This window comes from Amblyomma mixtum, chromosome 10 (genome assembly GCF_055824585.1).
Source record: "Amblyomma mixtum isolate Tamu chromosome 10, ASM5582458v1, whole genome shotgun sequence".
NCBI lineage: Eukaryota > Metazoa > Arthropoda > Arachnida > Ixodida > Ixodidae > Amblyomma > Amblyomma mixtum.
Window position 1 is genome coordinate 69,008,922 of NC_143021.1, and position 21,962 is coordinate 69,030,883.

The 21,962-nt window shown below is 49.9% G+C and overlaps 1 protein-coding gene and 1 pseudogene across 14 annotated transcripts in view; both read right to left on the reverse strand.

The window, feature by feature from the left end:
• Positions 1–1,943: 1,943 nt before the first annotated feature.
• The window catches only part of LOC149326047 (uncharacterized), a 264,379-nt gene continuing 244,360 nt past the window's right edge, over positions 1,944–21,962 (reverse strand). For 8 of the 14 annotated variants that reach the window (XM_089562999.1, XM_089562993.1, XM_089562998.1 and 5 more), the window contains 4 exons: positions 15,238–15,300; positions 14,614–14,733; positions 14,499–14,554; positions 1,944–2,896 (listed from right to left, as the gene is read on the reverse strand). In XM_089562999.1, coding sequence (XP_089419125.1) covers positions 2,789–2,896; positions 14,499–14,554; positions 14,614–14,733; positions 15,238–15,300 — 347 coding nt within the window. In that variant the 3' untranslated portion in view covers positions 1,944–2,788. Of the gene's footprint in view, positions 2,897–14,496; positions 14,555–14,613; positions 14,734–15,224; positions 15,301–15,535; positions 15,553–21,962 lie in introns of those variants that run through there. The other 6 variants (XR_016286187.1, XR_016286186.1, XM_089562995.1 and 3 more) reach the window with 5 other exon arrangements.
• LOC149326048 (uncharacterized) lies at positions 9,321–14,489 on the reverse strand (annotated as a pseudogene).

The following is a 21,962-nucleotide window of genomic DNA, read 5'->3' on the forward strand; positions in this document are numbered from 1 at the left end:
TCGAGGGCCTTTGAAATGCCCGTGTGACAGGGGTATTATATCGCTCGATTAAAGCCTCATGTGACACAAATAATTTACAGCAAAATCTGGACCGCACTCAGTGCTGGTGCGAGAAATGGGACATGGCTTTGAATGCTAAGAAATGTTACTATATTTCTTTTACACGCAGTCGTAGTCCTGTTTTGTCTGACTATGTTTTAAACAACCAGCTTTTATCTAAAATAACAGATTTTAAATATCTCGGGGTTTATTTTTCGGCTGACCTGACATGGAGAAAGCAGACTGAATATATATCGGCAAAGGCATCTAGAATGCTAAATTTTTTAAAAAGGAATTTACGGGACGCTCCTCAGATGGTTAAAGAACTTTTATACTTCACTAACATCAGGCCAATTATGGAGTACGCCTGCGTAGTATGGGACCCTTGCGTAGTAACCTATTGTGGCATGTTGGAACGGGTTCAGAACCGTGCGGCATGGTTTGTTACCAATAAATATTCTTTTAATTATCGAAGCAACAGTAGTAAGCAAGAGCTGAACTGGGACTCTTTGGAGGAGCGCCATTTACGAATAAAATTAGAATTCCTTTACCGCATTTATTTAAAAAAAACTGCTATTAACCCCGAAACTTATCTGCTGCCCCCTCATTTTGTATCCAGAAGGCGTGACCACGACTGGAAAATACGTGAAATAAAATGCCGTACTAACATGTTCACGCACTCTTTCTTTCCGCACGCCATAAATGAATGGAATAAGCTGCCTCATAACATTGCTCAATGTCAGTCCGAAGAAAAGTTCCAAGCACTGTTGTCGGAACTGTGATGTACAGTACGGTCCACTGTTAAAGGGAACATGCGATCGCGTGGCTTCTGCGCTTCGGGAAGCGCTGCCGCCCAGAACGTGCGAGAATTGGTTGGTTGGTTGGTTGATGGGGTTTAACGTCACAAAGCGACTAAGGCTATGAGAGACGCCATAGTGGAGGGCTCCGGAAATTTCGACCACCTGGGGTTCTTTAACGTGCACCGACATCGCACAATACACGGGCCTCTAGAATTTCTCCTCCAAAGAAATTCAACCGCCGCAGCAGGGATCGAACCCGCGTCTTTCGGGTCAGCAGTCGAGCACCATAACCGCTGAGCCACCGCGGCGGCCGTGCGAGAATAGACGGCACAAGGTGCATGCACAGTAAGCATGGCGGCTGGTCTTTTCGCGCATATGCCTGATGCCGCCCATTCTCGCGGCATCTAGGCAACATGGCTTCGCGAAGTGCGGAGGCCACGCGAGCGTATGTTCCCTTTAACAATGGACCGTACTGTACACCCATGTCCATCTGCTGTTTTCCTGCTCTTCCTCTTCCTGTCCTTTCCCGACCAATTGACTGATGTGAATGCTCTGTTGACCCTCTTTTTCATCCTCTGCCATCCATTCTTTCCTATCCTGTACAAAAAGTTGGCACATGCTGTACGATTGATTGTTTATGTATGTATTCCCCTCTGCAATTATGCCTTCATGGCGCTGCAGAAATGTAAATAAATAAATAAATAAATGACGAATGAATATGAGAAAGACGTGTGGGCACCTTTTCTCGAGATGGTTGGCTTCTGAGCCTCATGTGCAATTTTGAGTGTTGGATTTCAACTATTTTTGAGCACTTCAATTGAAGTTGAATGCATTTTATGCTACTTCTACAATCAACTTGTAAACAGAAGTGTGGGTGTCTACAGAAATGAATACAACTCTGGCACTGAAAATGGGCGTAAATGTTGTGACAGCTTGCCCATATCCCATCTCTGTACAGGACACAGGAGCAGAATGCCATGCAACAGTTTGGACATTTCTCACTTTTATTCTTCTTTCAGTGCTTTCCCTCATTCATACAGCTGCTGAAGCAGCACCAACAAGAGCCCCACCATGAGCCACAGGAAGAAAGAGCATTCCCAGCGCTGCTTCAACTGGGGTCCTTTATTTGAGCTCCATCACAGAGGAAGAAAGTCAATTCAGACCACACCTTCTGACTGGGTGCACATTGTGAAAACTAATACAGCTTATTACCTCGCAGTGCCCAAGACTCCTTTCACAATTATCTAAACGCATGCATCATCTTCAAAATATATTTTCTTGGTGTAAATAATCCAGGCCCTGATCGAAAGGAAGGAAAACAAAATTTACTTCCATCTGATATAGGGCAGCAAACAGAATAGTAGCACAATTGTAACAGCAATCTCCTCAAGCAAAAAGCAGCACTTACAGCATGGAAATACCACCGAACGCTAGGCTTACAAAAAGGCAGTCTCTATGTACAGAGTAACTTGAGTCAAACAAAAAAAAAAGAGACTCGCCGCAAACAGTATTTACTACAGCTCTTGACAGGCAGAGCGAGTAACGGAATGGTGGCAGCATTTTCATAAAAACCGTGGGACATGCACAGAGGAGATGCAAAAAAAACCCTACACCAAACAAAGCAGCTGAAGAGACCATTGTTAAGGCAAAGCTGGCCACAGCCAACTAGTGTGGTCATCACACATGCACAGCGTAATGAAGACTGTGTCATTTCAACGACAGACTGAAAATCGTGAACCAATCAAGGCAGTGCACCACATGTGAACTGCTGCTCTGCCAGATTCCCTACCCCCTTTTGAAGAGAGCCACACCGAGACATTCGACCAAACTCCAGTTCTGACATGAAACTGCCCTTCCATGGGAGAGCAATCGAGTTGCGGAGGCAAAAAGGAAACGACTGCACCACAAAGAAAAATACTTTGTCTGGGAGGGGGAAAAAAAATGTGGTGCTACGTTGGGTAGGCTCTCCTCCTGGCCAGGCTGCCCCCCACTGGCCGCGACGAGAAGTCCGCAGGGTCAAACATCATGGGTGTCGCTGCTGCTGGCTGCTGCTGCTGCTGCAAAAGAAAATTGTGCTCATTAGGCTATGCCTTATCACTCAGCTCTGTGCTGCCGCGGTGGTTACGGCGCTCGGCTGCTGGCCCGAAAGACGATCGTGGCCGTCGAATTTCGATGGAGGCGAAATTCTAGAGGCAATGTCAGTGCAGCGCGTTAAAGAGCCCCAGGTGGTCGAAATTTCCCTTCACTATGGCGTCCCTCAGAGCTTTGCGACGTTAAGCCCCTGTAAACCAAACCACAGATCCTTTTTTCTGTGTTTCCATAAAGATGAAAACTCATTAATAGCACTGTTATCTCAGCATGAATTCCTGTTTGACGTGGCAGCCTTAACGGAAACCTGGCTGAAAAGAGGAGAACAGATGCCCGGATATAACCAGCTGCAGTAGGAATTCCGAGGAGGAGCTCTCTTAATCAGGCCCTCACTGCAGCACACAATAATCAGGAACATATCAACTCATTACCAGACATCTCTTTTTGTGCAGTTTTCAAATGTGGTATACAGGCCACCCAGATCTAGCCTGTCTATTTCTAGAGGAAATGGATGGTATCCTTGAGTCAATACATAGTAATTATACACGCCCTGTTTTAACAGGAGACTTTAACACTGATACTTCTACAGTATCGGCTTCTGAGTATTTACTACTTCTGCAGTCTTACAGCATTACTAGCTTTATATCGAATCACGCCTACATCAGCCACAATTTTAGATCATGTTTTCTGCAACATTACCGATATATCTCCGGGAGTCTACAATGTGCCTATATCGGACCATTTACCAGTATTTGCATTCCTTCGCTTCAGAGCCACTGGTGACAGCCGTGAAAGGTCTCCACGGAAACCCAGAATCAACTGCAACTTACTACACAATGAACTCCTACACATGAGATACAGCTGTGACTTTAGCGATGGTGCTAATGCTGTACTTTCCAAGTTTACCACAAATTTAAGTGTTCTGATAACTCAGTGTAGTACGTATTCTAACCACACATATAGCGAGCCAATATGCCCCTGGATGACTACAGTTATCCTTAGAAAGAGAAAAATACGTGGTATCAAAAATGGAAAAAAAACAACAGCTTCAATTTGCAAAAGTTCCGGGCTAGTCGGAACAAAGTGGTTGCTATGATAAGGAAAAAAAGACTAACACTTCACTCAAAACCAGTTCAGAAATGGGAGGTGCCAGTGCAGTAGAGAATTTCAACAGCTACTTTGTGAATATCGGAACTCAACTAGCTAGCCCTCTGGTCTTGGATAGGGGCGTCACATTTACTGATACAGTAGCATACAATTTTGAGCTTGATGCCGCAGATTCTTTGGAGATCACCACAATAGTTTCTAGCTTGGCCGATCGTAAAGGCTCTCAAAGACAGTGTTGACGTGCTGGCACCGATAATGGCGGAGTTGTTCAATTTCGCTATGCAAGAGGGTGAATACCCAGATATTTTAAAGTTAGCAAAAGTTACCCCGTTTTATAAAGATGGAGATCATGCAGCTACCGACCTATATCGGTGTTAAGCATTGCCAACACTGTATTTGAGAAAGTAATATTTCTGCATGAAAATAATATAATTACGAGTTCACAACTTGGCTTCAGAGCTCAACGACGACTGCGGTGATGGAACTGACGCAGACTGTTTGCTCCTCATTACACAACGCTAACATAGCAGTAGTTACATTTTTGCACCTTAAGAAGGCTCTCAACACCATAGTGCATTCAATTTTGGGTTTAGAGGAAGAACTCTTGGTTTTTTCACTAGCCATTTAAAGAACCGTCAACAACACATTCGCATAAACGAAATTTCATCCTCATGCCTAAGGGCCAATTCTGTTTTCTCTTTATACTTATGAGTTACCCTCAATTATGCGGGAATCTAAAACAGTCATGTATGCCGATGATACTGCACTCGTTTTTTCTGGGAAAACACTGGAACGAACTTGTCAGGGTGGCTAAGGGCAAATAGCTTAACACTGAGCACCTCTAAAACAAAGCACATAGTGTTTCGCTATGCGTACAGGCATATTGACAGGCATTTTCTAAAAATTTCTTTCGACAACTGTTTTGGATTACAACCTTAACTGGAAACCCCACATTGCGCATGTGTATTCCAAATTAGCATCATCATGTTATGCTCTACTCAGAAGTAGAGTGCTCTTTGACAAAACTGTCCTGAAAATCATTTACTACTCCATATTTCATTGCCACCTGGCTTACTGTTGCAACTCATGGGGCTCTACCTACTTGGATCCCGCTATACGCCTACAAAAACGGGGGATACGTATTCTGACACTCTCCAACCGATGCCAACCAAGCCATCCGCTTTATCAAGAACTTAAAATACTTCCATTCACGCTTGTGTTTCAGGTTAAGGTGTCATGTACAGTGCACAACATTATATCCAACAACTCCCACTCCATATTTTTACTATGCCCACCAGTGACACCAGGAGTGCTAGCCCTCAGTCTCCCTGTAGCATGCAACATTTATGGTCGGAGACTACTGCAGTTTTGTGGTGCAAAAATTTGGAATGACATCCTGCTGGGGGCGAAAATATGCACCAACTTTGAATACTCAGTGAAAAAATTTGTACTTGGCAGTATGTAGTAATGGCATGTTTGTTTGTTTCTTTTTTGTATGATGTCTGGGATGCATTTGCACTATTTGTACTTGTGATGCCAAGTGCGTGCAACTGTGGGCCCAACAGATTCCGATGTATGATTTATGTGTTTTGTTGAATGACTGACTGATCTCTGCCCTGTAGCCTAAAAGCATTCAAACAAGACACTGCATTAACCACCACCACAGCTCAGTGAATAGAGACCTTCTACAGCCTAGCCACAGTGATATGTAGCGTCAGCTCCTGCCACGTAAATTAAATGACAGAACCTGTTTTGGTGTGGTATAGCAAGATAAGCCTCAGCAAATTAACTACAGCTGAGCTCTAATCTTACCGTAGCAGTTGATGTTCACACAGAGCAACACAAGGCAGGACTTCCATGCAAGCACCATTTTTACAGCAATATAATGCGAGTTAGTTGATTGGTTTAAGAGCATATCTCGCATCACATTTGGAACCACAGTACAAATATAATGCGATTTCTTTCCTGCTGCTCAAGATAGCTGCTGAAGAAAGCCAACATAACCCTGTAGCACGGGCTGTTGGGAACACAGCGGAGGTGACGATCGCAGCTGAAGGGGAGGCCCAAAAGCATGCCACCTCCTTTTTTTCTGAGCCCCCTCAAGTCATACATATCTAAATATGGCAATGAGCAGTAGAAACCACAGCGTCAGACCATGGGCTCTTCCGTTGCCTGTGTTGCCAAACTTAGCTGGCATAAGCATACGCAGAACATATGCGAGGCTCCACAACTTCTCCGCCAGCTGGCTGCGAGTGATGGCCTCCCGAGTGTAAGGAGGCAGCAAAGGATCGTGGCCAACGGACGGAGCAGGAGCGGAGCAGTTCGGCGACCACTTTGGAAAGAAAGCAGTGGCCGCGATCGGTGAGCAGGTGACGGGGAGCACCGTGGTCAGCGACGTCGTCAGCGTCGTCGATGACGTCGTCAGTGACATCAGCAGCTGGTTGGGATCACTCGAGTAATAGCGTAGTGCGTCGAGTAGTCCGTCGCGACGGCGATCCATTTGTTTCCCTAGCAGACACCGGAAAAGGGCCAAGCAGGTCGAGGCTGACCCGGGAGAACGGGTCCACCGGGATGGGAATCAGCTGAAGGTGTCCCGGAGGGAGAACCGAGGGCGTCTTCCGGCGTTGGCAGAGCTCGCAAACGGCCACATAACGGCGGACAGAATGGTGTAGACCGGGCCAAAAGAAGCAGCGGCGCACGCTGTCGTAGGTGCGGGAGACTCCAAGATGACCTGCCGTGGGAACGTCATGAAGCTGCTCAAGGACGCTGCAGCGCAGATGTTGAGGGACCACGAGCAAGAGGTCAGCTCCATCAGGCTGCATATTGCGCCGGCAGAGGACGTTCTCATGGAGCACGAACGGGGCGAGGGAAGCATCAGAGCAGTTGGCGGTGAGGCGGTCGATTAGGGAGCGTAGCGTGGAGTCCGAGCGCTGTCCGGCACAGGAGGCATATTCTGTGCCAACGTTATTCGAGTACAACCGCCCATCGCAGCGGCCAGCTGAACAAAGCGCGGCCGTCAAGAGGAAGCGGTGTGCTGGATTATGGCGTGAACTCACTTCCAAAAGCTCGCCGTCGAGACAAAGCTTCGCAATGAGAGGACTGTTGGTGGTGCATGCCCCTGTAAGGACGTTGAGCACCGCGGCAACGTTCGGGCAGCAGATTCTTTCATCAGGCTGGGTCGGCCGGCACTCGCCACACGAACAGCTGTCAGCGGGAGCATCACATTAACTTTTGTTCTGACGACTGTGTCACAAATGCATGCACGAGAAATGACTGAAATCAAGTGATCAAATCAAATAGTAATAAATCAATCAAAAGTAATAAATCAAAAGACTCAAGTCAAGTAAATGACTCGAGTAACTTCTCCGAGTTCAGACCGTCTCCATACTACACGTGACGCGGCCTGTGGTGTGACTCGGCGGGCTCGCGCGGAGGTGGATCATACCTGAAAGACGACTCGTCCAGTCCAAAATCGTCGAATGAGTAGTCTTCTAAATACTCGCTGGTCTCGGAAAAGCTGTTCTCCGCGCTTTCAGTCATGTCGACAGCACGGCTCAGGGTAGTTGCGGCATCTTCGGGGACTTCGCAGCGAGGCGAACCCGTCAGTGACGTCACAGTCAATACCGCACGAAGGCACCTCCCCGGTTTCGTTTTTGCGGTTTCGGTTTCGAGTTGTGCGTTTTTTGCTGTTTAAAAATTATTTTAGGGTCACTTTTCAAAACCTTGTGTCGTACACATTACAGGAGGTTCTTAGGAACACAAATCAGCCATTAACTTAAAATGGCTGAAAAATTGCCAGAGTTGCCCTTTAACTCGGGCCGGACCCGGGCAGGCTTAGGTTTCTTCAGTGTCGGGCCGGGCCGGGCCTCCTTCAGTAGTGTAGGGCTCGGGCCGGGCGCGGGCTGAAATTTGTGGCCTGTGCACAGCTCTAGCGTACGCACCTTACGATGTCTCGGAGGGATCTCTCTCTCGGCTCCGCTCGGACGGTCGTGCGGCCGCCCAAGCGGGTCCCGAAATCCCGCCGAAACGCCCCAATGGCAAAGGCCCTTGGGGAGCCGGGGCGGAGCTGTGGCCAAATGACAGTCAGTAGTCACTTAGCCGCCTCTCCACCGCCTGAGGCAGGAGCAAGGGAAAGAGGAGAAACAACGCGGGAAGCCGGCACAGCCGCGCAAAGGCAACAGTGGGAAGCCAGGATTCCCACGTCTTTCTTTGTGACGGTATTCAGGTGGCGGTAATTGACACAGAATTGCCAGGTTTGATCGTTCTTTTTAACAAGCACGATAGGGGACACCCAACGACTACTCGAAGGCTCGATGATGTTGCGAGCCAACATCTTGTTCACCTCTGCCTGAATGACACGGTGCTCAGAGAGAGCGACCCGATAGGGCCGTCTGTGAATAGGGCGGGCCTCGCCGGTGTCAATGCGGTGGTTTGACCCAAGGGACGGTCCCCAAAGTAAAAAGTATCGCTGTAGGAGGACAAGAGGCTGTGAAGAGCTGTAGAATCAGCAGAGGGCAGATCGGCCGTGATCATCCTGGAAATAGGATCCGCACGAGAGGGCTGCGATGCAGGGACACTGGGGTCAGGAGCCAGGGCAGAAACTGTGCAGTCGGCCAATGGGGACAGATCAGCAAGTGAAGGGGACAGGCTGAAGATGAGGACAGGGAGGCAGTTGTTGGTGATATGGACAATGACGCAGAATCACAGCGGTGATAGGGACGTAGTCTCCATCAGGGACGAGAGGAGAAGGCGAGGTGAGCTGGTGGAGTCGTCATAGCACAGGGGCAGATCCAATCGGAGAAGGCCTGAGGAACAGTCAATAAGAGCCGAATGGGTGGTTAAAAAGTAGGGGTGTGCGAATATTCGAAATTTTCGAATATAATTCGAATATTAAATTTTTGCTATTCGTATTCGATTCGAAATCTAAGTATTCGTATTGTTTCGATTATTCGATCCCATGCGAATATTCGTATTTAGCCGAATATTTTATTGCGAGCACCGGCGTAAATTTCGGTGCGCAAGTCCAATCGACGTAGCCATAACAACATGGCGGCGTCCAGAGCCATGCGTAATGTTGGGACATGCCGTAGCTGACTGTGCTTGTGAGCTTCTTTGTGGCTATGCCTGCGAAGCTGGTATAGTCAGAGCTGTGCACGTAATACATCGCAATACCTGCCACTTCAGTGCCAAGTGAGAGGGAATTATCTCTGGCTGGAGAAGTCGTTTCAGCTAGAAGAAAAACCAGCTGCTCCACATGGTCAGGCAGGAGTGCCTGACCATGTGGAGCAGCTGGTTTTTCTTCACAACAACCTTTAATGTTCATCCCAGTAACACGCTTTTGCGCTTATGGCATGCTAGATTCAATCAGTGCTGAGTACTAGCCATTTTCTGTGAAAATTCCACTCTTCTAAGAATAATGTTCTAGACTTCGATACTTTCTGTGCAGCCACACACACCTTTTGTGTTCATTTACTTATTGATAGTTGAACTGTGATGTTCTTGGATGCTCAAATAAATGTTTTGCAGTGGTTAAATGCGTCTTTCCTTGATTATTCGATATTCGATTCGATATTCGGAACTAAGTATTTGTATTCGATTCGTATTCAAAAAATTTGATATTCGCACACCCCTATTAAAAAGTCAAAGATCACGTCCTGAGGGCACCTGGTCAGAACGGTGAATAGAACGGGTACATGACGCCCGGCAATGCTGACTCTCGCAGTGCGCATTCCAGTCCCGGCAGCGGGGCTGCCATCAGCGACACGAAACGTGAACATGGCGGCGGGCGTTGAAACTTTCTTGAGACAGCAGCGCAAAGAAGAGCTCAGGAGAGACACTTGGGCGCCAGTCACAATGAGGGCAAGGACTGGGACAGCATCCACGAGACCATTCAAGAGATGACGTTGGGCAGGGGGGGTCAAGAGAGTATTTGCAGGCCGGGTCAATGATGCAGCGTCACCTCCGGGGGCTGCATTAGCTAGTTTTCCGAGAAGTGGCGGGAGGTGGAAGGAGAAGGGTTGCGGCGAGTGGTAGGAGGACTGGAGCAGCGGCCTAATGGGGAAGGTGAGCGGCTGGACCCACAAGCTTGCGGAGCAGGCTCATCATGGAGTGGATCGAGACGTGGTGAGTAGCGTAGCGGGCCATAGTCGCTGTGGCGGTCGACGAAGGAGTAGGGGCGAGGTGGCGGGGACCAATGGCTGCGGCAGTGACGGGAGATGTGTCCGACGCGTGAACAGGTAAAACAGATCGGCCGATCATCAGAGGTACACCATTCAGCAGGATTGCGGTGCCGATACCGAGGCGAGAAGCTGCGACTGTAAGTGGTGGCCGCGATCACCGGAGTGTTCGGGCTGGCATGAACGTTGTCCACGAGGCGAGCAGAAGGGACGGCCATGTTCGCAGCCTCCTGGCAAACGACGGCCTGGATGAGTGCCAAGGTGTTGTCCGGCAGTTGCAAGAAGAAACAGCGGGCGTCATCACCTTCAGTTCGCAGCACACGATGCGGGTTAAGTTAGCCGGGTCGGAAGGCTGCCGCAATGTTGGCAGATCATCACAGGAGGAGCTAGCAGCAGTGTTTGGCAGCCAGTCAAAACGGTGAGAAACGCGCCGATGTTTGGCTTGCTCGAAACGCCGGCACACCTCAGGAACAGAAGCGACCGTAGAACAGTCTTTGCAGAGAAGCAGCTTAAAAGCATCGTCGGCAAAGCCTTTCAGTATGTGGCCGACTCTATCTGCCTCGGACATGTCTTTATCAACTTTAAGGCACAAGGCCAGGACGTCCTGTATGTAGGCTACGTATGGCTCTGAAGAAGTTTGGGCGTGCGACGCGAGAGCCTTCTTGGGAGGAGGTGGTGACGAAACGCGGCTTCGGCCGCTTATCTGTTTTTTTTCAGCAGCGTCCGCTTCGGCGGACGCAGTTGTTGCTGCGACGTCCTTCTTTTCTTTTTCTCTCTCCTCTGACCTTTTAATTCTCCTCTATCTGCACTTGGCAGCGGTGGTGGCTCGGCTCGAGCCAGTAGGCAGGCCCGTGTAGTTTCCTTTTCATCCTTCTCCCAGTCACAACAACAACAGCCTTCTTGGCGGTGAGTTGGCGGCCGATGGGTTTCCCGAAGAGGTCGCGGAGCTTCTGCTTACAGATGTCCCATGAGGTCAAGTCATCTTCCACTCTCTCGAGGTGCCAGTCGGTGCCGGTCAGGTAAAATATCACATTAGCGAGCATCAGCGTCGCATCCCACCCGTTGTATGTGCTGACACATTCGTAAAGGGCCAGCCAGTCGTCCACATCAACGTCGCCTGTACCGCAGAATGTGCCCGGTTCGCGGTGGTGGGCCACGACGACGGCTGGAGAGGGAGTGGATTCTGTAGACATGGTGGCAAGACAGCAGCCACGGTGGAGAGCCAGCTTGGGGCCGGGGATCGAATTTGGCAACCTCCACCAAATGTTACTTGATGGCTATAAGCAGCAGAGGTAATCTGCTAGGCAAAGGATCGATGGCTTGGGGTAGTCATACAAGCACATACCTCAGTGTCGTCTTTGTTTCAAAAACACTTCATCATCCTCCCAGCGTTCGTAGCTATATGGTTCATGAGGGTTTAACGTCCCAAAGCAACTCAGGCTATGAGGGACGCCGTCGTGAAGGGTTCCGGAAATTTCAACCACCTGGGGCTCCTTAGCGTGCACTGACAGTACACGGGCCTCTAGCATTTCGCCTCTGTCGGAGCTAAGACGAGGAAGAACGACAGCGCTGAGGTTCAAACTATGCTGCTCGGGCTGCGGCCTAACATCAACCTCTTCTTCCATGCCATTCTCCGAAGGATGGTAGGCAGCAGTTGTGGTGGATGCCCAGTATGTTGGCAAGGGCGCTGAACAGGGCTGACTGAAACTGGCGGTGACGACAGACGGGCAGCCAAAACGAGACACCTAGCCAGCCATGAAGGCCAAAGCAACCGTCTCAGTGTCAGCAATGGGCAACGCCTCGGGCCAGCGGGTGAAACGATCCACACACGTGAGCAGGTAAGAGGCCCCACATGACGACAGGAACGGTCCAACAAAGTCTATGTGGACGTGGGAAAACCTTGCGTAGGGTGGCCGAAAAGGAGAGGGAGGCGTGATGGTATGGCGGTACCAACAGACAGCTGAGGGCGAGGTGCTTCGCCGCGCGTCGGACGGTGGGGGCTCCGGGGAGCACGAGAGTGGCAGGGAGTAATGGTGTCACCTGAAACTCGGCGGAGAACGGCGTGGCAAGGGTGCGAGGACATCGGGCATTAAGGCAACCTTCTATGTTTGCAAGCTGGGAGGCTACGGTAGTAGCTGGAGGCAGAGTGGTCACAGAGTTGGGGTTGGGGTGCCGTGAGTAGTCAGCAACACGGTCAGCGAGTTTGGCAAGCTTGTACAATGAGACATCACCCACAGCCACGACGACGAGGACCAAGTTCTGGGGAAGACGCTGGAGAAACAACTCGCACAGAAAAGTGGGCAGCAGGTCTGCAAGTAGCTGGCGCATGCGATGGAGGAGCTGTGAAGGACGGCTGTCACCGAGCTCTGTAGCAGTGAGGAGCTGCTGGAGTCTGCTGCGCTCGGACGCTGACTTGTGGTCGACAACAGCTGCCTTCATGTTGAAGGGTCGGGCAGTGCCCAGTGAGGTGATGACATCCGCTAATTCCTCGGTGATGTCAGGAGGCAGGGAGGACACGAGATGGAGGAACTTAGTCTCCTGGCTGGTGATATACCGCACCTGGAAATGCGCCTCAACCTGCAGGAGCCAGGTGTGGGGGCCATTCTGCCAAAGTGGCGGCAGGTTGACTGGTTGTAACGCGGTGTCACAAAGTTCGGTGCTATCTCGCCAATGCGCGTCATTAGAAAAAGGGGAGAAGGAAACCCCGGAAAGCGCACAGCCTTGTGTGTGCTGCTCCCCTTTCCACCATCGCTCGCCCACACGGCGCCAAGGAATTGCGTCAGCCCACGACGTCGAACCTTCTGGAATGTCGGAGCCATTTCTGTTCGATGGTGACGGGGGGTGCGTAGCCTTGCATGTGCTGAGAGATACCCCCTCCCTCTCCACTCGCACGTCAGCGGCGGCGCCAGACCAGAAAGATCTGGAAGCAACTCAAAGCCAGTCTCAGCGCCTGACCAATGGGGACGTGCACAGCCGATACTATGTGTATGTGCACGCCTGCCTTGGCACGAAGAACAAACAGATGCAGAGCTGGCCTATATATGAAGGGCATTGACCGCTGCTGGTCAGCCCGAGCCGCCGTTTAAGCTTCAGAGAAGCGCACCTGCTTGACTCGCGGGACAACACCACTCGCCCAGCCACGGCCCAACGAGGCAGCATGCGCCAGCCTGTGGGATGGCATCGTCGTGAACCTCTGGTCGTCGGACTGTCGCAGTGCCCGGTGAACAAATTGTGTTTTGTTTGTTTGCCTCTCTCTTGTGTTAGTGCACTTGAGGTGCAATAATTCATCTGTATTGTAATCTTTCTCGATTGTAACTTTGCACGAGTTGCATTGTTTTGTTAATCACTTTGCAAGTGCCTTCTATACTGTCTCATTGCTGTATAAAGTTTGTTTTGTTTGTGAACCTTTGGCTCCGACCCATTCTCTGGCTTGCGACCGGCAAAAGCTGGGCACCAAACGACCAACCCCCTAGTCACTTGATAGGTGGTCTCCTGCCACGCTGAGTCGAGGGCATCTCCTTTGAGTCCGAGACCGCTACCCCCACACTCTCTAAGAGTGTCTGGGAGTGCACGCTAAAGTGCGCAAAGTGGTGACACGCGGCCAACGAAGTGCCGCGAGGCGTGTTGCCACCTGTAGAAAGGGTGGGGTTGCACATTCAATGCTCGGTCGCCAAATCTGCTAAGGCGAGGAAGAACCAGCCCCGACAGTTCAAAATGTTTTTACTGCGCTGGTTGTGCTGCGGCGGCCTAGCCGTGGCCTGTGACCAGAGCGCAGACTACACACCTTCAATGAAATGCGACCACCCAGACCGGGAATTGACCCGCATCTTTCGGGTCAGCAGCCGAGCGCCATACATTGTGAATAGCACAAGTGCTACAAAAGCAGACACAAAGGGGAACACAGCACTCACTCGCAACTGAAGAAGCTCCAATATGTATACACCCACACCCCAACCCAGACCACTGATGTGTCAACCTTACCTTGCATTCGTTATCCGTGCATGTAAAAAATCTATCTCTCTACCGGAAAGGCTGACTGATGGATCACTAACACAACCCTTCAGTTGCAAGTGAGCGCTCTGCTCCCCTTTGCGTCTGTGTTTGTAGCACTTGTGTTGTTCACAATGTATGTTTACCAACTTGCTCAGTTATCTGCCTTGAGCACCATACCACCATTGGACAACTTTAGCTGAGGGTGGTAAAAACCATGTTTTAAAGTGCATGATGTATTGCACTGCTTTGCCTCCTCCAATGATGCCCTTTGCATCACGGTTTCCCAGGCACTTACGTAGTCCTCGGGAGGTGCTGGTGGTGGAGCAGGGGACACAAAGTCGTGGCCACCGTCTGCAGAGAGAAAGAGAGCAGTCAAGTACAGACCATTCACCACCAGACCCACTACTCACCACCGCCCACCGCCTGAGGCACCAGGAACTGGGTTGCAGGCTGTTCCGGAACTGGCGGCACCCCCGGGGCGGCCTTGTTGTTACCCGGGTTCAGCACATCCACATAGTGTTTCCGCAAGGCTGCACATGTTAGGGTGATCCCTTGAGCAAAACGCCACATGCCCGCAGTGTGCACACAATTTACAGGCCCCAATTCTCATCTGCTTCTGGTGTTGTCTGCTCACAGCCCTGACTGCATGCATGCCCATGACATGACAGTGAACGAGAGAGAAAAGCAGGGATGAAAACAACTTTGCACTGCTAACCTGCAAAAAAATAAAGGGGACTTGACAAGCTAACCTGCGCTGTCTTGTGCAAAAAGCATGTCAACAAGTATCCTCGTGACAACCTCATCACTAGGTTCGGTGCATGGCTAAACGAGGAAGACATTTCTCAATGGTGACGATGACAGCTTAGGGACATTTCCATGAGACAAATGACATGAAAACATAGTCAACACGTTCGATCGGATCAACAAGGTTCCCTCAAAAGAGCCATCCCTGATCACTCCTGGAGCGGGGGGCGAGAGTGTTTGCAACATGCAGTCAGTTTCCCCACAGAAATTCTTGCACCTTAAAAACTCACAGCGCTGCTTGGCCATTTGAAAGCGATTCTCTCCTGGCTTGCCACTCGGAGGGGTTGGCTTGCCTAAAAGAGAAAGAGTGGCATTCACTCAAGGGAAACACCACGCTCTTTTTCTGTGTGGCACCTCTGCCATGCAGCTCTCCCTCTGACCAGTGCAGAGAGTGCCACACCCCCCCCCCCCCCTACCGAAAGGAAAATGCTGTACACAATGGCGACAGTGTGAAGGGTCAGCTCTCACCACATCTAAACACGTGCATCGCACTGCTATCAGCAAGTGTGACTGCAGACTCTGCTGTGGTCACGGCGAATAGTTTCCTGTGTGTAAGAGGAAAAGAATGAATGCTGTGCGCAACAGTGCTGAAGACATATGTCAAGTGCACCACGCAGGTACACTTGGCACAGCAAAATGTGACAGGTGCCTGCTTCTGGTCTGGCATGACTTCTTACAAGAACACTGTCTAGAATGTGTCAAGCTGCAAAGTACATTTTCATAGTTTATGCGGAAAGCCATGACAAGTCAGTAATTCAGTGTGGCGTGTACATTGCAAGTGATACGAATTCTTCAATTATCCCTTTTATTTCTTATAGGCACATAAAATGAACTAGGACTGGTAATGTGTGTGTGTTTTTTTCAAAACAATCTTGAAAAGAAAATGCTACAACATTTATTCTTCAGGTGACAGAGCAAAAAAGTCGCCACAAAGCAGCAGCATTGCGCACGGCCACAATGACTCAGCCGGAGAGCGGCAGAGCCCCCCTACCAGTGCAGGGAATAACATGAATCAGCTGGTTTGTCTCATGTTAACATCAATTTCGCCACATGTTGCATCTGTATGCTTTCGCTTTGCCATGCACCCACGTTGAGAAACTTTTTTCTTTTCGGAGCCAAATGAGAGGTAACGGCGCTTGTCAGATATTTTTCAGCATATCTGGAAGGATATTATTCCACTGCATAAAGCCTGCACAAAGTGGCTGCAGCTAAGTAAGAAAGCAAGCACAGCGGAGCGTGAATGTCGCTTCTGAACAACGGCCGCACACAGCCTGAATGCACCGAAACAGAGGGGGGGTCTAGCCTTGCTCTGTTTTGTTGCCGGTTCGCACTCTTTTCCTTGTATTGTGACGGTCATTGATGGCTAAGAAAGCATCGCAGTTGTATGTGCATTTACTCAATTTTCTCGCTTACTGAAGCTGGCACATATCATGTCATCAGTCATGCCTGACTCCAGGTCTGCTGTGTACAACAAACGGAACGAGGAGGAGGACTTTTCCCATACACAGACAATTTCAATGCACAGATTTCTGTTCTGGCAGCACTCAAAATATCCAGTTTGCAGCGTCCTTCTGGTGAGGCGCTTGCTGTATAAAACATGGCAAACGCTTGCTGATTTGCCCTGGATGCAACAGTTACAAATGTTTCATGTTCACACTGGCAGTGACAATGCACGCAGCAGTGCAAAGGTAAGCACCTGATCAGTGTACCTCCAGCTAGCTGTGACAGTTCAAGCAGCCTTACAACTGCGAAACCGGCAGAAATAAAAACGCCGACCTTGTACAAGACTGGCCTCAGAGGCCTACAGGTTATTTCAGACAGGAGCACAGCAGAAGATGAGAGGCTGCACCTCTGTGCATTTAGAGCCTGGATGCACAGGAAAAGCTAGAAACGACTCCTGAAATGGCAGTGAGATAGTGGCAAAACGGTGCCATTTCATCGCTGCAGCTTGGAATGCAGCTTGAAGAGCATGATGTCCGTTGGCAGGCCACAATAGGCTGATGCTTTGACATTCACGCTGAAAGGAACTGTCTAGTACTGACTTTTATCAGCCATATTTTTTTGCGCCAACTGAAAGCAAACAAATACTTGAATATCATGCAGAAAAACCTGGCAGAACAATTTAAAACGCATGTACGTAATTTTTTGGTATGGTGATTTCGTTGTACCATGTAGTTGGTCTCTGCAAACCCTTACAAGAGGGATACGACAACTGCTAAAACACCGTATCTACTCGCATAATGATCACACCCATGAATTTTGTCAGTTTTTTATTCCCCGCGTAATGATCGCACCCCGACCTTGCCACTGCAATTTGTCGTGTGCCAAGTCTAGCTGACGATGATTCTTTTTCACAGATGGCACGTGCAGATGACCAACTTGCTCTATCAGCCGGCATTTTTGTTGTGATGTCCCGCACTGTTACAGCGGTAGCCACCAGCTGCTTGACCTGCAGCCACACGGGCAGTCTAAACGCAGTGATGCTTAACTGCGGTTATCTCGAATCACGGTTTGCCATTGTCATAAGGCTCACCACCGTTGTGGGTTGCGGTGCAATGAACGAAGTGACGCGGTGGTCCGGAGCGAAGCGACATTTGTAAATATCTAGCAGCACAGTTGCCGCAGTGTTGAGAGTGCCGTCCGACGGCACTGTTCAGCACTGCCTCCACAGCAGACTACATCGCCACTTCGCCCGCAAGTTGCCTGCACCAAGGAAACATCTCTACGGCTGTGGGGGTTTTAAATTGGGGAGATAAATACATTCTCTTCGTTTAACTGTGGCTGACCGAGAACAAAACCGCCGGACCCCACCCCATGGTCGCGTACGCTACCGAGCGCACGCCGACCACGGCAGGCCTCGCTCTCAGGGAACAGAGGAACGACACACTGGCTGACACAAACAAGGCATTCACTGCTACAGGAACAACAACGCCAGCTAGCAACAAAATACGCTGAGGAATCGAGGACGTCCGACTCACCAGCACGGCTACGAGCGAATGTTCGCCCACGCTAGGGCAGAGGAAAACTCCGAGGCCGGCAGGACGAGATGCGGGGGAGCATTCCTCCCCACGAGGCTTCACGCCAGCCGGCAAAGCGCGGAGCCTTGCGCCAAACGTCAACGCGCAGCAAACACGCCATAGTCAAGAAAACTTTGCGCAGAATAACACAAGACGGAGGGAGAAACACACACGCACAGGGTCAAATCCAGTTTTGACCACCAGGTTGAACGTTTGGAGCGAGCTGGATTCCCGAAATCAATATAAGGTTCTGTAGCGGAGTCACTGCTTAGACAATTTAGAAGGCTTGAGAGGGCCTTCGGATGTTCCTCACCTCACGCTGGCAAGAGAAAAAAGGCCTCTTCAAGTCCTCCCATGTGTGAACAAGCTATCGCACAATGTCAAAAGGGTGGCCAACAAGTTCGGAGTTGATGTTGTTTGTACAGCTCCTTTGAAATTGTCTCGCCCTGTGCGCCACGACTAGCAGGTGCCAGGGGAAGAGAGCAATGAAGAATAAATGTGTCACCAAACACAGTTTGCGCCCTGCACTGGTGTATAAGGTCTCAGCTGCAGGTCTGTGTACATAGGCCAGACAGGGTGCTGTCTAAATGACAGGCCCAGAGAGCATGCCAATACACTGGGCTCAAATGGCGGCTCGAACCTGTCATTGCATTGCCTTAAATGCAAACACTACATAGACAGGAATAAGAAGAAGAAGCAGCAATGCCGTCCTCTCCTCCGTTCTACAGTTGTTATGGGGAGAGCTTCCGATAGGCTGGCCCGGGAAATTGTGGAGGCCCTTGAGATATCTGCTACGGAAGGCTGCGTGAGTAAGGCATCGGTAGCCCTTCTCAAAAAAGAAATTGATTTTCTTCGCGATTGATAACCTACTTCCTTGTTCCTGGTTTTTTGGGCATTTCCACTGAGTTTGAATTGTCTAGTGCCTATCACTGATGCTATATTTGCTGCACCAATGTGCTCCCACACATGTTGCACTGGATATCGTACGCTTGCACCCTTTCTGCTCCTTAAGGCGATGTATCGTTTCTGAGAATACAGTTGCAAGTATTGCGCTCGTGTGTGTGTGCCCTCCGTCCTGTGTTAATCTGCACAAAGTTTTCCTGAATGTGTTGCTACAACAACTGGCCCAGCGTTCTGCTCTACTAAACACGCCATCCGTGGCGCTGGTGTCGCTGTGACGCCAGCGCCCTCCCTTGTCAGTCAAAGTAACACGACTAAGGAGGGTGCATCGCGGGGAAGCTAACTAAAGGGTAAAGGGGACGAGTTGAGGGTGCACTGCGGGGAAGTGAACCATAGGGGACAAGAAAGCGCGTCCCCACAAGGCGGATCCCTGGCACCAGCGTCAGAAAACCGTGCTGTACTCTGTTGTTCTCGTAAATAATAAGCCCTGCAATACGGGAGTGTCAAAAATGAATCCTCCTTGTACCAAGTTGCTGGTAGGAGTAATAACTGCAATACAAGCTAGTTTTCGCAGCCGCGTAGCAGCTGCTGCCGTTGCAGCGCAACTGACCCAATCTGCTTGCATGCCAGCTCTGCTGCTAAGGGGTCGCTGAAATTGATTATACACTTTTCTTTTAATATGAAACAATGAGGTTATGGCAGTAAGGCAGTGCCATAAGTAGACCATTTAGTATGGCATTGGTCAACTCAAAAGCGCTGTCCGCAGTGACTTTGATACGAAACAAGTTAGGCCTAGCAACGACTAGGGAGTAGCACACGAGAATGCTGTCGTCCGCTGCGCTTGCGGGCAACACCATTGCGGTAAGCTCGCGGAATTCGGTGCTGCGAGCGTTGCGAATGTGTCGCCTACTTTAACGCTGTGGCAGGGACCGGGCATTTTCCGACGTAAAGGCAGTAAAATGTGTAGCTTGGGCTCTGCGCGATGTTGCTGCGCCTTCGAACAAGATTGAAGGCTGCACAAAAGCGCCATTGCATGGCACTCTACACACTGCCCATTCTGATGCGTTGCTCTTGGAACGTGAGTTAGTGCGAAGAAAGTGTGTTCTTGAAGCAGGCCAGCTCGTGCGCTTTTCGCACTTGGACGCCTACGAGCGCTTTTTGTCCATAGACACCGCCACCTTCTCGGTTAATGACATAAACCGAGGTTGTGAAGCTCGGCTTGCGATACGACAGATTGTTCCGCTGTGTGGACAGCAGTAACCACAGCGAATACTGCGGTTAAGTGCGCCCGTGTGACAAGGGTCTCACCTGCAACTTGTTTGCGTTTTCGGTGCTCAAAAATTTTCCGTAGAAAATTTACCCCGCGTAATGATCGCGCCCTTAAATTTGCGTCAATTAAAAAAAAGTGTGATCATTAGGCGAGTACCGTATTTACTCGCATAATGATCGCACTCGCGTAATGATCGCACCCCCGAATTTTGTTGGCAAAATTCAATTTTTTTTATTTCCTGTGTAATGATCACACCTCGAACTTGCCGCTGCAATTTGTCGACGATGTCGAGTCTAGCCGAAGATTATCGTACTTGCCATCTGCCTGACAGATGGCACGTGCAGATGACCATCTTGCTCTGTCAGCATTGCAGCAGCAGCCGCCTGTTGGCTGACCTGCAGTCACACGGGCAGTCTAAATGCACTTATGCTTAATCGCGGATACCAAACTTATCTGTGGTAATCTCGAATCACGGTTCGCCGTTGTCGCGAGGCTCGCCACCGTTCTGCGTTGCGGTGCAACGAAGTGACGCGGTGATCCGGCTAAACTTTATTGCTCTCGTAAATAATAAGCCCTGGGATACGGGAACGTCAAAAAAGAATCCTCCTTGAGGATCGCTGGCCTGTACCGAGTTGCTGGTAGGAGTAATAGCTGCGATACAAGCTAGTTTTACGTTCGCAGCTGTGTAGCAGCTGCCGCCATTGCAGCGTGAGTGACCCGATCTGCTTGCACACCAGCTCCACTGCTAAGGCGTCGCTGAAATGGATCGTATATATTTCTTTTAATATGAAACAATTCGGTTATCAGTAAGCCAGCATTATAAGTAGAGCATTCATTCTAGCGTTGGTCAGTTCAAAAGCGCATGGCTTCGATACGAAACAAGTTAGGCCTAGCGAGGACTAGGGAGTACAGAGCGCCGCCGTCCGCCGCGCTCGCGGGCGGCATCATTGCGGTAAGCTCGCAGAATCTGGTGCTGAGAGCATTCCGAATTTGTGGCCTACTTTAATGATGCAGCAGGGACTGGACATTTTTCGGGGTAAAGACGGTAAAATGCGTAGCTTGAGCGCCGCAGGACGTTGCTGTTGTAGCTGTTGCTGCGCCATCGGATGAGATCGAAGGCTGCATAAAAGCGCCGTCGCACAGCTCCGCTGCTCATGCTACACACTGCCTATTTTGGTGCGTTGCTCTTGGAACGTGATTTAGTGCGAAGAAAATACGTTGTTGAAGCGGGCCAGCTCGTGCGCTTTTCGCACTCTTATCTTCTCGGTTAACGACGTAAGCCGAGATCGCCGAGCTCGGTTCGCGATAAGCCGATAACCGCATTTAGCGGCGTAACTGCGGGTGCGCGCCCAGGTGACAAGGGTAGTCTGACCTGCAACATTTTCGGGGCTGAAAAATTTTGTTAAAAATTTACCCCGCATAATGATCACACCCCTAAATTTGCGTCAGTTTTTTTAAAAAAAAGTGCGATCATTATGCGAGTAAATACGGTAATAGATTTTATCAAAACTATGGTTGAAAGCAGACTGCTGCGGATGACAGTGCCACATGGTGGCCATCTCCAAACAGATGATGAGTTATATTGATTTTATTGGCAACTGAGGCTATGATGCGCCAAGGTTGGAGTTTTTGTTAAGGGTGAAGCTTTTTATACTTAGAGTTTGTTTAAAACGCTGGCTTCCTTGGGAAACCTAAAAATACATGAGAAGTCAACCAGTGCTCGATCACCTAAAAGTAACATGGGGTGTAATGGGATGCTTTCCCTGTA